Genomic DNA, 15,981 nt, shown 5'->3' with positions numbered 1-15,981 from the left:
CTGAAACCTGTAGTCAACTTTCAGAGGGTGCAGTTACTAAAAAAACTTAACAGAAGGAAAAAAAAATCTACTGCAAGCAGAAATAGTTCTGTTTCAACCAAGCCAGGACATGTGTAAAGTGATACAAGTCTTGTTTTGTCTTTTATGCAAGTTTTTTCACTAGTAAAAGAAGTTTTAAGCTCTTCTGTGGTCACTTGTAGTATTTCTTTGCCTAGTAATAGGGAACAACTGAGAGCTTGCACCTTATTCTCTGAGACAGTCACATTAGCAAAACTTTCTGTTTTGGAGTTTGTGCTCAATGGTGAACAGTTATATATTAGAAAGATATTCTGGTCTTTGATTAGTATTTTGCCTAACAATTTGACATTAACGATACACTTTGTCTGATTGCTATTTTTGAAAATGGCTGTAGGACTTAAACAATGCAAACCACATTTTGCTAATGCTGCTTTCTTGACTTTAGAGTCACAATGGCTTCAGCGTTCCGCATCTCTCTGAAACCAAAGGTCAGTGATAGTATGACTCATTTGATGGTGGACTTCGCTCTGGAAAGGCACATGCTCCAGGCTGTAAAGTTTTTGCCAGGTAAAAACTCTACGCAGTGAGTTTAATTTGTTACTACATGAATAACTTGCTATATTTAAAACAAACAAAACAAAACCACACCTCTTGCACTGTAATGAGCAATTTTTTCGGCATACCTGAACTCATTCTTATTCGTTGGGTGTTAAGCTGAATACCTTGAGGGTAAAAGAGTTTCCTAGTTTTATTGTGTTAATTTCTACATAATACAGTATTTCAGAAAGTAACATTGATCTCAGAAGTGAGAATGAGTCTTCCAGACCATGTTTTTTGTTGAGTTGTTAGTTCCTCTGTACTTCCTCAAGTTATCTTTAAGTTTCTCAAGACTGTACCTGCTAGCTTGATGCTTAGTGACATTCCACAGTCCTAGTCATCTGCAGTAGTGTTATGCATGGAACTGTAAGCTACTATGTCACTTACGAGAGTGGTGATATGGTCTGAAATGCAAGAGAGGAATAATCTACTAGGGCAGTGATACTACTGTACTACAAAATGTGTATTGATGCATCTATCTGTTATTATTTGAAAGTAAACTTAGGTGTGCAGTATACCAGTATATATCTTTCATGTCTTTTAATTCATATTGCTTTCCTATTTAAACCACTTTGCCCTTGACTGATACCAAGAATATCTTGATAAGAATACTGCTGGCAGGGATGTAAAGTGTTTCATCTGTAGGTCACTAATCCAAATCTGTTCAGGACTTGGCAGCATCAGTTTACATTTCTGCCCATTTATCTTGTATGCTGCAGATACAGTATGTGGTAGCAGGTGTAGTAAATTACCAACATTATTCCGAGTGGTCAGCTAGCGGTGTCTAGGCGGAAATTCACCTTTTTGTCTTAGACTCTGCATGGCAATCATTGCTCTGTATTTTGTAGGTAAGGGAACGAGGTAAGTAAGCCGATCCCATTTTTTGAAGGGGAGTGTAAAGATCTCACAGCAAGCATGAACAGAGTCTTCTATCTAGATGAAGATATTTAGTATGATTCTTCTTACACATGCATTTTACTTATCAAATACATAGGAATTTAAATTGTTTGGTCCTTTGATTTGTAAACAGGAAAATTAACTGTCTGGGTATCAATCTTGCTTTCTTCTACTGTAATGCCAAGCTGTGAAATTACTCTGACACCAAATACTGATAGCTCAAACTATTGCAGGCAAAATTGCACTGAGCATTGATAGACCTTAGAATCATAGAATCATTATGGTTGGAAGAAACCTCAAAGATCATCAAGTCCAACCGTATACCCGATGCCACCATGCCCGCTAAACCCACTAAATCATGTCTTGAAGCGCCACATCTAAACGTTTTTTGAACACCTCCAGGGATGGTGACTCCACCACCGCCCTGAGGAGCCCATTCCAATGCTTAACTACTCTTACAGTGAAGAAGTTCTTCCTAATATCCAACCTGAACTTCCCCTGGTGCAACCTGAGACTGTTTCCCCTTGTCCTGTCGCTAGTTATTGGGGAGAAGAGACCAACCCCCACCTCGCTACGACCTCCTTTCAGGTAGTTGTAGAGGGCGATAAATAGAGGACCTTCATACATCAGGAAGTACTGATGTCCTAGTGTGAGGTGTTGAAAACAGGTTTGGTGTTGTGGTAATTCAGGCATTTGAACACTGTTTGCCAGAATTATACTGAAGACTTGGTCACTCCAAACACATGGAAGACTCTTTATCTGGTATCATACACCATGACAAAAATAATTGGGGTAGGTAGCTAAACTTACAGGTATATGTTCTGAAATACTTGTCCTCATCTTAATTTTTTCTTTTGCCTAAGAAAGCACTTTATTGATACTATTCTCAAATTATTGTTGAATGACTTTGAAATTTGATGGCAAATGCATGTGATTAACACTTGAGAATTTGTCATGGTTTAACCCTGGCAGGCAGCTAACCACCACACAGCTGCTTGCTCACTCCCACCTGCTGCGGTGGGATGGGGAAGAGAATCAGAAGGGTAAAAGTGAGAAAACTTGTTGGTTAGGAAAAAGATAGTTTAATAGGGAAAGCAAAAGTGGTGTAAGTGAATTCATTCACTGCTTCCTATCAGCAGGCAGGTGTTCAGCCATCTCCAGGAGAGCAGGGCTCCATCATGCCTAATGGTTACGTGGAAAGACAAATGCCATCATTCCAAATGTCCTCTCCCTTGCTTCTTCATCCCCCAGCTTTTATTGCTGAACATGATGTCATATGGTATGGGATGCACCTTTGGTCAGTTGGGGTCAGCTGTCCCAGCTGTGTTTCCTCCCAACTTCTTGTGCAGCCCTGGCCTACTTGGTGGTGGGGCAGTGTGGGAAGCAGAAGAGGGCTTGATGCTGCTCAGTAATAACTAAAATCCCTGTGTTATCAAAACTGTTTTCACCACAAATGCAAAGCATAGCACCATACAAGCCTCTATGAAGAAATTTAACTCTGTCCCAGCCAAAACCACTGCAGACTTTAATACTTTTGCTTTCAGTCACTTCTGTGCTGGTTATTTGTTCTCAAGCATTTTAAACCTATGCCACCAGTTTCAGTGTAATTCCTGCTTGACTTAAACTGCAGGGATGTGAGGGGTAAAAGGGTGTGTTTCAGTAGTGCTCGGTTAAAATATTTGAACGGATCTTGAAGGGAAGGTGTGAAGTAGTGTGCATAAAGCAAACCAGGCCTTCTGCTTCAAGTGGACCTGCTGTAGCTAGAAGGTGTTTGTACCTAGATGGTAAAATTACACATCTCTAAATGACTCGAGTATAATTAATGCAATGCTGATTGTCATCAATCATTGTGGAAGGGGAATCATGGCTAACAATCTGTTCAAGAAATAGTTTCAACTGCATAAAGGCAACCTGTATGTAACTGGGACTTGGTTACTGGGACATAGCTGTACAGCACAACACAGTTAAGGGTTTGAGTGTTATGAGAATGGATGATTTTTGACAAAATCTGCAGGTCTGTCAGTTCCACAGATGCATCGGTATTGTACTTTTTTTAGTGTTCCTGCTTGACACATTGACATGCAGGCCACTTTTGTATCTGTTTCAAGCTTTTGTGAATGCTGAAACAAAAGAAAAGCTTTTGCAGATCCTTCTTCAAACTGCAAACAATAAAATGTCTTTTTCACTTCCTCCAGCAAAAGTCTTCCTTGAATGTACTTTGGACACTAGAAAGAATATGTAAATGCCTTCTTTTGAAAAACATTTTCCAGTGACTTAAGCGCTCTTTAATTTCATGGAAATAGTCTTCTATTGTCTCTAAACAAAACTTCAGTCTTTTCTTTAGTGTTTCTTAGGAATTCTTTCCCCTTCTTTCGAGACAAAGGATGAGAAGGAAAGAAAACTAGGTAACTGCTGGCTGGCTAGTGAAGACTGTTATACTGTTAGTTGTCTGTAGTGGTGGAAGTAAACTTAAGTGATACTGTTTGAGGGCTGCAGCTGTACTTTCCTTCCAAAGACTGAGAAATAAAAATTTGCTTCTTAATATTCTTTCTGTGTAGTGTTATTCTAAATGTATGTTCATAATAGTAAGTCCACTCTACTCTAGCATGTCCTTCTTACTGCTTCCAGAAGGGGATTAGCCCAACTTACGGACAAAACAAACATCTGGAAAATGTGATACAAATGTTTACTCTAGAGCTAATGCATATTTCTTGTTTTGTAAAATGCATGTTAAGGGAGAGTGATATGCCTAGTCTTCTATCATGCTTTGCTAATGGAATAGATCCTCTAAAAGGAATGAGTGTTACTGGGCCAAAGGCAACTTCTGAACTCTATAAATCCAAGGAGAACAAACTAATATTCAGTCCATTCTCTTCTTTAAACTGATCTATGTATTTGTATTTCTGCAGTCCCTAAAGCTCCAGAGATAGATCTAGCAGCATGTCTGGTTGCTGATAACTGCATAACAGTATCGTGGAGAATGCCTGAAGAAGACAGCAGAGTTGATCATTTTGTACTAGAGTATAGGAAAACCAACTTTGACGGGCTTCCTCGAGTAAAAGATGAACAGCATTGGGAACTGATAGACTATATTAAAGCTACTGAATATACATTGTCAGGTAAAAGTTATTTTATAATGTAAAACCAAGAATACTGATACAACTCTTTATGCTTGGAAATTTTGCGAAATACCCCTTTTTGGGTACGTTATTAAGCTTTCATTGTTTCACATTAGTCTTGAGTGCTTTGTACAATAGTAGCTCTGCCTTTTGTTTTGACTTTGAGGTTTGTAAAAAATCATGTATTAAATGAAGTTCACGGTGATATTTAAGCTTGTTTTTTGCAGATTGAGATAAATGGAAGACAGCTACATGGAATAGATCTTAGCCTTGTAAAAATTGTCAGTGATTAATACCAATTCAAGTTTCTAAATATTCACTTTTTAGGTCTGAAATTTGATACAAAATATATGAACCTTAGAGTACAAGCTTGCAACAAAGCTGTGGCAGGGGAATACTCTGATCCCGTGACTCTGGAAACTAAAGGTAAAATTTGAAAGGCTCTAACCTTAGATGTAGTGAAAACCCTGCAGTTGCTGTTCTGCCTTCATATATGAACTTGTATGCTAAGTCTGCTTCTCCATGAGGAGTGCTGAAACATGTGTCCTAAGTGAAAAGGAAAACAACCATTTCTGTAAAGGATTAAGCAGCTTATTGACCCAACTGGCCTTTTAGCATTCAGACAGAAAAAATTGTGGATTGACAGTATTATGTGCTGGTACATCATGCCAACATATAGCAAGACAAGTGGAACGTTGTGGCTGAGCAGCGATAGGACTCTTAGAGCATCTGAACAGTCAGTGTAGTTGGCTGATTATTAATACTTAGCATGTGACAGGTAACAGCTTTCTGTAAATAGAAGGTGCTGAAAAGGGTTGTTTTTTTTTTTACTTTGTAGCTGTAGATTCTAATCACTGTCAACATTCAAAAAATAAGCAGCTCCAGATTGCTAAAGTTATTAAGTCATTGTGTTAGTTGGTCTGAGCACGATGGCTTCCTAACATCGTTTTGTAAGTAAACTAGAAGAAGAATTTCTTGGAAGTGATGTTTTGTGACAGAACACAAATCTTAACTATTACGTTGGAGACAATGATCCTGAGGCTTTAATTTTAGCCAAGTGTATAGTGTAAAGGGCAAAATGACTGATATGAGCTGGATAATTAAAATACAAATTGTTACTTGTGAATGCTACTTCATAAAAACAATTTAAATGAGCTGATGGGCATTCTGGTATCTTTTCTAAAACTAGTTTAATATTGTTAAACAACAGTCATTGTCAGATATATAGTATCCATTTAATAGCCACTTACATTTCTGACTCCAGTAACAGAAAAATAATTCTGATTTTGATTGATTGGGTAGTTATCATGCTTCCCCTATTTTTGTTATTTCTGTGTGCACATTTAGTTCACTTTCTTTAATAATCAGCCGATAGAAGCTCAGTACTCTTGTCCATGTGCTTACCTTGTTGTTTTTTAGACTTCTGTGCTGTTGACCTCTAAGATCTTAAATCTCAAGTATACTTTCTTTCAGAATCGGACTATAATATCTGATGGTATTAGGACACTTACAGAATAGTCTGTAAATAAACATCTTTAGGGAACTTGGCATGTTGTATTAGTTTTATTTTCCTGGATGAAAGACTTGGCTACAACAAATACCAAGTGTCTTCTAGTTGCATTCATCCTCTACTGTTCTTGTATCTGCAGTTGACTTCACAGTTCAACTGTGTCTGCCTGCATGTGCTACCCTGTCAACTTAGTATTCTCCAGGTTTGCAGTCCTTATTAATCACAAGCACCTTGTTGTAGAATCAGTGCTGCATAGCATGGAAAGTAAGCATACCTTTTTTAATCAGTCATGATTGTAAGAATCTAGGGAGTACACTGTAAGTAGCAGAAAACACTAGCTGAATTTAATTGCTGCAGCATTATAAAGATGAAAAAACTTACTTTGATGTAACCTATGTGCTGAAGGTAGATGGTTGGCCTTTATTTAAAGGGCTCCTTACCTTGATTACAAGCATGAGACTAAAAAGCTGATGTTTCTATTAAGTTGAATACTGCTCTGCTACAATCTTGCTGTTGCTTCTATCATTTTCTATGAATGGCCACTGTTGGGAGAGAGCATTATACCATTTCACTGTTTTACATTTTGTCTTGACCAGCATTTGTGTTCGGTTTGGACAGTACTTCATCTCATCTGAACTTGAAAGTTGAAGATAACTATGTTGAATGGGATCCTACTGGAGGCAAAGGCCAAGAAAAAATAAAAGGGAAGGAGAACAAAAGCAGGTAAGAACTCTGTTTTGTCTGGGATATCTCATCTGGAAATAAGGGAAGAGGGCAGAGGGGAATTAAAGCACTTCAGGACAGTGGGACACCAAAGCAGTTTTCATTCAGAAATCTTTCTCTGGAAGAAATTTTTATTTTATTCCCCTGTCACATAGATGTGGAGGCTATTTATGGAAGCTGTTAGAAATGTGTCTTAATCATTAAATAGAATTTAATTAGCCTAACAAATGTATTTTAAAAATATCATTCAAGGTACTGAAATATCTTGTAGATGTGGTGGGTTGACCTTGGCTAGCCACCAGATGCCCACCAAGCTGCTCTATCACTTCCCCTCCTCAACTGGACAGTGGGAGAGAAAGTATGATGACAGGTTCGTGGGTCAAAATAAGGACAGGGGAGATCACTCCACAATTACTCTTACAGGCAAAACAGACTCGATTTGGGGAAATTTAAATTTATTGCGAATTAAAAGTCAGAGTAGGATAATTAGAAAGAAGGACAAATCTTAAAATACTTTCCTCCCACCCTCCCTTCTTCCCAGGCTCCACTTCACTCCAGACTTCTCTACCTCCTCCCCCCAAGCAGCACAGGGAGATAGGGAATGGAGGTTGCAGTGAGTTCATCATACATTGCTGCTCCTTTCTCCTCACACTCTTCCCATGCTCTGACATGGGCATTTACCATGGGCTGCAGTCCATCATGAACTGCTTCAGTGTGGGTCCTTTCCACGGGGTGCAGTCCTTCAGGAATGGGCTGCTCCAGTGTGGGTCCCACACAGGTCCACAGGTTCTGCCAGCAAACTTGCTCCAGCATCGGCTCTCCGTGGGCTGCAGCTTCCTTCAGGGCATATCCACCTGCTCTGGTGTGGGGTCCTCCACAGGCTGCAGGGTGGCTATATTCTCACTCCTCTCTTCCAGCTGCTCTTGCACAGCAGTTCTTACCCTTTCTTAAATATCACAGAGGTGCTACCACTGTCACTCATGGGCTCAACTTTGGACAGTGGTGGGTCTGGCTGGAACTGGCTCCATCTCACATGGGGGCAGCTTCTGATGTCTTCTCACAGAAGCCACTCCTGTAGCCCCCTCACTACCAAAACCTTGCCATATAAATCCAATAGAGTAGGTAAGGTAAATGTCTGCAGGCAATTGATGTAATTCAATGTTTAGTAGTGTTGCAGGTCAGTACTGGTGAATAGACAACTTTTCTACTATAAAAAATAAGTAAATAGCTGGCTGCTTTGTCCTTTTGAAAAAGCTAAGGTTAAATAAAATTTGTACTATAGGTGATGTTTGAATTTATCTCATAACCCTTACTGGTGGAGGAAAAGGTACCAATAAAACAAAGCAGGTAGCAAAAGATAACAGATAATGGAACATAACTCTTGTAAAAATGGCAGCCCTAAACATATTTACCAACTATTTTCATCTACAAAAAGTACTTAAGTAACTTCAACAGAATTCTTGGTAGATTGTTGAGTGTTAAGCACTTAGATGTGTGCTCTTCAGAATCACTGAATAAATATAGTTGTAAGAATATCACTAGATCAGTCTACTCTGCCTGAATCTTGAATATATCCAAGCATGAAGAATGTGGCAACTCGCTGAACCTCTGTTCCGGGCCACCTTCATGTGAGGGGAGGAATATCCTGATACTGACTGGAATTTCCTGTGGTGCAATGAGTAGCAGGTGCCTCTCAGCTATCAGTGTGCACTCCTCTGAAAAGTCTGGCTCAATCTTCTCTGTACCTTCCTGTTATGTTGTTAAATCCAGCAATTAGCTCTTGTCTTTCTGAGGCTGAGCAAACCCAGTTGTTTTCCTGTGCTCCAGTCCCTTAATTGTGTTCATTTCCCTCCACTGAACTTGCTCTAGTATCTCAGTGTGTAGTCCTGAGGAGCGCAGACCTTGACACAGGATTTCAGCTCAGTCTGACAAGTGCCAAATCAAGAGGAACAGTCACTTGCCTTGGCTTCGTGGTTGCTGTCTTGCTGCTACAGCCCAGAATGTGCTCAGCCACCTCTGCTCCAAGGACACAGTGGTGTCCACCTGTTGTCAGGTCTTGTAGCCCACCAAGACTCCCAGCTGCTTTTCTGCAGAGTTGCTCTTCCTTCAGTTGTCCCCTAGCCTGTGTGGGCTTTTCTCATCTGGAGAACACTGTCCCTAGCTGTGAGCCTGGTGTTCAACTGGTTCTGTACGCAGCTTATGGCACACCACCTAGTCTATATCTCACCTCTTGAGGTTTGAGGATACTGTGTGGGAATGGGTCAAAAGCCTTGGCAATGTCAAGATGTGAACAGTGTCCGTTGCTCTTGCGTTGTCCACAGAGCTGGCTACTTCTTCCTCAAAGACAATTAATTAACTTTCAACATGTGCTTTTCAGTATAAAGAGCACTGCTTAAAACAATTTATGAACAAATACCTTCCCTATAGGCATATACTGCCAGAATCATGGTAGAGTTAGTTTTAGTGGCATCTTAAAAATGGGGATAATTTACTGTAGTAATAGAACAGTCGTTTAATGACTACTTATTTCTGTCAACAGTGGCCAGAATCCTCTGCTGAAGAGCAATAGAAGGTGATAATATACATCTTACTCCTAGGATCTAGCACCTAGTTTTGTTGGGAGTCTACGCTCCTTCCCTTTGCTGATGTAGCGAGAAATAAATCTAATAGCCTTTATCAGTAACAGTACACATATGCTTTTAAAAATTATTTTGAAGTTTAATTTGGATTTGTAGAGATTATGTATCTATTTTCCAGTGCCTGTAAAACAGTCTTCATGGAAAGATATGTCCTAGTATGTGGGCGACCTGATTTGCAATGGTTGGAAGAGCATTATGTATTCTAGTGTTGATACAAAGATCCCTGTTATTTACAGATATACTGATGCTTACTTAACCTTCTGGCAGATGATGGCACACTAAAGTTCTTACAAATTAAGAAAAGAGCTCCTTTCTGAGAACTTTAAAACTTTTTTAGTTCTTATTTTTGAATTTGAAAACGTTTTTGCCTCTAAACTTGTGCTATAGCTGTTACTAGACATCAGAGGAAAAGAAATAAATGTTTTTACACTTTCAAAGAGGATGAAGTTTAGCCTGATGGCATGTGTGAAAAGCTTCATGGCAATTCTACTCGTGAAACCAATTGTTCAAATGAGAGTGCCTCTTTTTTGACATGTAAAGGCAGCTAAAATACCCTCCTATTCCTTGTGCAATTGTGGGTTTAGAGTAAATATTTTTTCATGATTTTTCTAGTAAAACTTTTGTTTGAGAAATTATTTCTCCCATTTTTTCTCTCTTGCTCTTTGCCATTGGTTTAGAAGTTGTGGGACCAAAACAAATGCTCAGGTTCATAATTTCTTCTAGGTTTTACTCCTCTGTATTCATCCATCAGGTGGCTATATCTTTGGCTTGAGATAAGCAGCAAAGGAAAGGTTTTTTTAATGTGAAACAAGCTCTTGAAGCTGTGCAGTGTTGATAGTTCTACTACACAAAGTGTACCAATTTCTGCTAAACTAAGTTTTTAAACTGTCTTGGAGATACTGCTACTTGCTCAACAAACTCTGCGAGTCTTACACCTTGATCTCCCTTTGTAGTTGTCAGTAAAGAACTTACCTAGTTCTGGCCTTTGTTTTGGTAGAAGAATATGGTCACATTTTCAGCTTTGCATCTCAGGCTGACTTTTTCTAGCAGGACATTTAGATGAGCTTTGATTCTTGCAGGAGGCTTTTGTTCCCTGTTAATAGTATCTGCGCGATGTTGTCTGCATTAGAGGGAAAATTTGAAGCTAGCTCCGTAGTTAGTAGAAAAAAATGCAGTACAATTGTTTTAAACATCAAATGTGCAGCTTTCAAGGGTTGGAAAGACACAATGGCAATAAAATGCCTAATGATCTGTAACATATTTATTAGACTTGAAAAAAGCCTTTGGATAACTTCTGATATCTCTCCATGGATAAATTCTGACATACCTTCTTCACCTTTACTCTCCAAAAGAGAAGACATACTGCTTGGAATATGTTTTATTTGCTGAAATGGATAAGAAAACTGAGACTAACTGCAGTGCTGTAGGCAATAATCCTAACCATAAGACCAGAATATCTCGTCACTGAATAGCAGAGGAAATGCATCAGTTACTGTACTAGCTAATGAAGACTGTGCTGTGTTGGAAAATGGGCACCAAACTGACTTTCTGCTATAAAATTTCCTCCCTTTCTATATTGGAAGGGAGACTTAAGCACTGGGGGGAAAAAAAAACCCAACGAACTGTTTTTTCAAACTTTTATACCAAATATTTAATGTCATTGTCCAAACTGTTAAAGGCTGTTAGATTTTGAGTGGACAAATTACATACAGTGGCCATTTACAGAAGACTTGAACAAAATAAATATTGAGGATCTTTTAAAGTTTTCCTAACTTTGAGAAAATACTACCATAGCACCTGCATTTTTCTTATGGTGATTCTCTAAATGGCCACATTGCTTTCTGCATAACTCATTTATACTGAATCTAATAGAAAAATTTCAGCAGCTTTTGTTGGAAGTGTGAGTGAATGATCTCTGATGCACTTGAAGGAGGATGGAATCTGCAAAGTGATGGTTCCCTCTGAAATTATCCTTTAATTCTTGGCTTTGCTTTTTTTGTTTTAATGCTATCACTTGTTACCTTTTTCTTTGGTAAGTAAACTACAGCTCCTCGGTGTTAACAAAATTCAAAAGCATTTGACGTGGTGCACCTGCATAATATACACTTACCCCCTTCATGTAACTCTTGCAAGCAATTTAGAAGCTCAGGTGTCTTCTGATCAGTACTGGCAAATTTATATTTTAAATGGTGATGCTAAAGTAGACAACCTTTTCATCAGTGATTTCTTGTAGACTTCTGGAACTGGAATAAAACAAACTTAGTCATGAAGATGACCAGAGATTCTAGCATACTTACGTACGACAGCTTGATACCACTCAGCTTTTGATTCCTGTGTGACTTTATTTTAATGGAAGTATTAGGCAAAAGGGACATTTTCTAACCCTTTATGAAACGGTATTTGAGAACAGTTCTAGAAAACTTGAAATCAGTGTTGAATGAATTGGAAGTGAAACAAGCTAAACTTCACTGTATTAAAGGACATTTAAGTAGCAATTAGCTTTACCAAATTGTAGCTGAGGGATAAGTTGGAGAGAGAACTTTCTTTTGTGTGTGGTAACTCTTCTAAAGCTGATGTATGACAGACTACAGAAGATGAGGATTTGAAAATTACTTCTCATGTGCAATTCAGAGACTTACTTTGTACTTTTAAAATTTTTTGTCAATGAAATTAAACTGTAAACTGCATAGCTAGTTTTGAAAAATTAAAATTCTTTGCTACTGATTCCCTTTAAAATAATAACCAGATGTGATTCCCTGGCTACTGAGGTTTAATATTAACTGTAATTTGCAAATAGCCTTCATTTGTTTAATGGTTAAATTGCTAGGAATTATTTTTGAGGGCATAACCAAGGTAAAATAAAATGTTTGAAAACTTCATTAGGTTAAAATTATTCTTTTATGCAACTGATTGCTCACTAGAATATTCTCTAGAGCGAAGTGTGTCTTCATTTATTTTGCTATTGCTTCCTGAGAATGCTTTTGAAAAGTACGATTAGAAAATCTAAGTATTTCTTGATTGGGATTAGACTCTTAAATTTTATAATGACTCTTGGAGAGTTGCTATGTGCTTCTCAGTGCAATGTGTTGTGACACAGTTTTGTTTTCTATAGTCTTTGATAGAGTCACTATAATCAAATAAAATCCCCATCCTCCAATACAATATACTTTTGGTGTTTGGTTCTTTTTTTTTCTTTTTTGAGGAGAGTTGTCATGCATTAAACTCTGGAAGTCTCACTTCATCTGTTTTTAATCTAAACTGTGTTTAGATTTGACAGTCTCGGGTTTTGTATCATCTTCAGTGTGTGCATTTTTAAATAAAAATATCACAATTTTATTCCTTTCATTCTGCATTGGGTTATACTTTTTCCTGGGATTTCAGTCATTCTTATACAAGCCACACATGTGCTGAAAAAGCTGCTTTTACCACAACTGATGCTATTTTCCCATTCACTGATATTTAAATTCCAGTGAAAATTAGGCATTTTGGCATTGAATATCAGCAGTGTATTCATACTTATCTGATTGTTATAGCTGATCTACAAGACTTATTATAGAAATCTTGTGCGGAAAACCAGAAATATGAATTCTCTAAGGTTCTGCATAGTCCAGACAAAACACTGTTTTATGCAGGTGTTCATTCAAACTATGTGCCACGCATCTGCTTTTTTTCCCCTTCCTGTTTCCTTTCTCAGCTGCCTCTGAACTCATTTGTTGCAATGTCTTGTGTTTTTTCTGGCTGTCATCTCTTCTGTCTCAGTTCTTGTGCATGCATGCTGTTAGAGGTGTTAAGTGGCTGAACTAGTGTCATTTCAATAGCTTATGGATGTTTATTGCACCCTAATTGACTCAGGAAAACTTGTTTGTGTGTGCATTTCTGTAATTACATTCAAATCTTGAACGGTTTATTTCTTCTTAGAAGTGGTGCACCATCTCCAAAGAGGACATCTGTTAGCACAAGATCTGCAGCAAGGGGCAGCAGAGATCGTTTTACTGGTGAATCATACACAGTGTTGGGTAAGGTCAACTTTTCACTTCTGTTAGAGGTGTAAATGCTGTGGAAGGGCAGATTAGGTAAGAATTTGAAGGAAAACTTGTGATTGTTCAAGGCTGTGTACTTGATGCTGTCCTGCACAGAGGGAGTTTTGCCTAACCGTAGAATGTTGTGCTACAGCAGGTGTCTTCAAGTCTGTTGAGGCTCTTTATTACAAAGCTCTGTTACTGACATTCACTGCTATTAAATGTGAATTGATGTTAAATGTATCTTGCCTCAATGAGTGTAAGTAAAAACTGTCTCATTATTCTATTTTATATTTATATTCTGTTTTCTTGTACATTAGTCTTTTTGTTCCTTATAGTTTCCATTTTTGTACTTCTAAGCCTTCACCTTAAAATAAAGCAGAGAAAACATCACTGGTGCCTGTAAGGAAGCAAGCATTGTAAGGTACACTTAATTAACTCAATTAAATGTGTTTGTTTTTTTTTTTTGGTAGGAGACACTGCTGTTGAAGGTGGACAGCATTACTGGGAGGTGAGAGCCCAGAAGGACTGCAAATCCTACAGTGTGGGAGTGACGTATAGAAACCTGGGGAAATTTGACCAGCTGGGAAAGACTAATTCAAGCTGGTGCATCCATATCAACAACTGGCTGCAAACCACATTTTCAGCAAAACATAATAATAAAACCAAGACTCTAGATATACCTGTTCCAGACAGAATAGGAGTATACTGCGACTTTGATGGAGGTAAATTACAGTCTCATGAGATTTAGCTAAAAACTTAGTTGGCTATCCACATCAAGTTGAAGCAGTACAAGGTTATAGTAGTACATTACTTCCAGATTGATATAGTCTCTTATGAAAATAAGGCCCAGACCTCTTTGTGTAATAGTCCTTGTAATGTCAAATGACCTGGGTTCATCTATGTGACAGAGCTACTAATTGAGAATTTTTAAGTCATGTGGACTGTCTTTAGTGTGTTCTGAAAACCTTTCCCTGGAAAAGAATAAATTTTACAAGAAATTACACAGCAATAGCATTTAGACATGTATTTCAACTTGTTTTTTGTCTCCTTTAGGTCAGCTCACATTTTATAATGCAAACTCAAAGGAGTTGTTACACACCTTCAGAACAAAGTTTACCCAGCCATTATTGCCAGGCTTCATGGTCAGTATCTATAAAATTTTGTTCAGTTTCTAGCACTGAGTTCGGTTTGCTGAAGACTTAATTGTTTTTTAAAGGAGGAAACTGGGAGCACAGTTTTTGGGTGACTAGTTACTTTTAAAAATGTTCAGCTATTTCCTTTTTGATTTCATGTGGTGCTTATAATAGCATTCCAATACGACAACTCTGCACCTGGATGTCTCAGCTATGTAAATAAAAGTCACTAAATTTTTGTAGAGTAAATTAATAGCACATTCTGGTAGCTGATGAGCCTGCTACAATAATTGACCTGAACTGATGCAGATAGGAGTCCAAGATGCTGTGAACTGTCAGAGCAGGTATCATGAGACAGAACACCACCAGATGCTTCCCTCTGAAATACAAGACTCTAGCTTTTAAATCTTTAAAATTTCAGTGGGATTTTCTTACCAGTCATTTCACTGGTATGCATAACTTGTTTGTGGCTCTAAGCTAATCAGCGAAAACTTGCTGCAATTCCAAAGACTCAAACCTTGCAAAAAATGTTCAGGAAAAGGATTGGTTACTCTGTATTGGTTTTCCTTTAATGATTCAAGCAATTTGTTTAAGTAAGTAAATTTGGAGGTGTGCGCTGCGTTATAAAGTGCTATCAAGTGCATCACACTTAGGGAGCAGGGTATAGGTCTAAGAAAACGTAGGGATCTGAACGATTCTTACTTGCTGCTAGCACATCAGTCTTCAAAGAAGTTTTCCTATTAGGAGCAAGTTTTTTAGTATTAGATCTTAGACTTGGTTAGAAACTTAGTCATAAAGCATAGTATATGAAGCATCTTAGACTTTATGGTCTTAAAAATTAGCTTCTGTGTGATTAGAATGTTTCAGAGTGCTGTGACTAGAGAGCAAGAGAGAATACAAGTGCAGCTGCAGGATGAGTTTTGTGTTAGTTCCATTGTGGGACAGGAGAAGAGAGATGTAGATGCTTCATAATGTTTGTTTTTTCTCCCTTAGATCTGGTGTGGTGGGCTTACAGTGAGTACTGGACTGCAGGTGCCAAGTGCTGTGAAAACGCTCCAGAAGAGTGAAAATGGATTGAGTGGTTCAACAAGCAGCCTAAACAATATTGCCTAGTATTGTCTATTAATCACTTCTGTTGCTGAATGTTTTGTTTTTTCTTTGTAGCTGCTTTATCCTAGGATTAAACTGGGTTTGCTACCTACTGCTGTTTAAGGCTTGCGTACTGATAGTGCGAAGGTTTGGAGCTAAAGTGTTAGGAACCTACTGTGAATACAGACAGAAATGTCAGACAGAAAACAGAACTGTTGCCTATTTGAAAAATAA

At 38.2% G+C, this 15,981-nt stretch overlaps 1 protein-coding gene across 1 annotated transcript; it reads left to right on the top strand.

Annotated features, from left to right (window-relative positions):
• Positions 1-463: 463 nt before the first annotated feature.
• On the top strand, positions 464-15,771 carry LOC104155581 (FSD1-like protein; the record flags this gene model as incomplete). The annotated part of the gene is made up of 9 exons (XM_009709426.1): positions 464-585; positions 4,422-4,631; positions 4,959-5,057; positions 6,738-6,864; positions 9,404-9,436; positions 13,422-13,519; positions 13,996-14,247; positions 14,579-14,667; positions 15,652-15,771. Coding segments are annotated over 9 exons (1,150 nt in total), but the record flags the coding sequence as incomplete, so codon positions are not given.
• Positions 15,772-15,981: the final 210 nt, after the last annotated feature.

The sequence above is a fragment of the Cariama cristata genome, unplaced genomic scaffold (genome assembly GCF_000690535.1).
Source record: "Cariama cristata isolate BGI_N322 unplaced genomic scaffold, ASM69053v1 scaffold12521, whole genome shotgun sequence".
In the NCBI taxonomy this organism is placed as follows: domain Eukaryota; kingdom Metazoa; phylum Chordata; class Aves; order Cariamiformes; family Cariamidae; genus Cariama; species Cariama cristata.
This window is presented reverse-complemented; position numbering and strand designations above follow the sequence as displayed.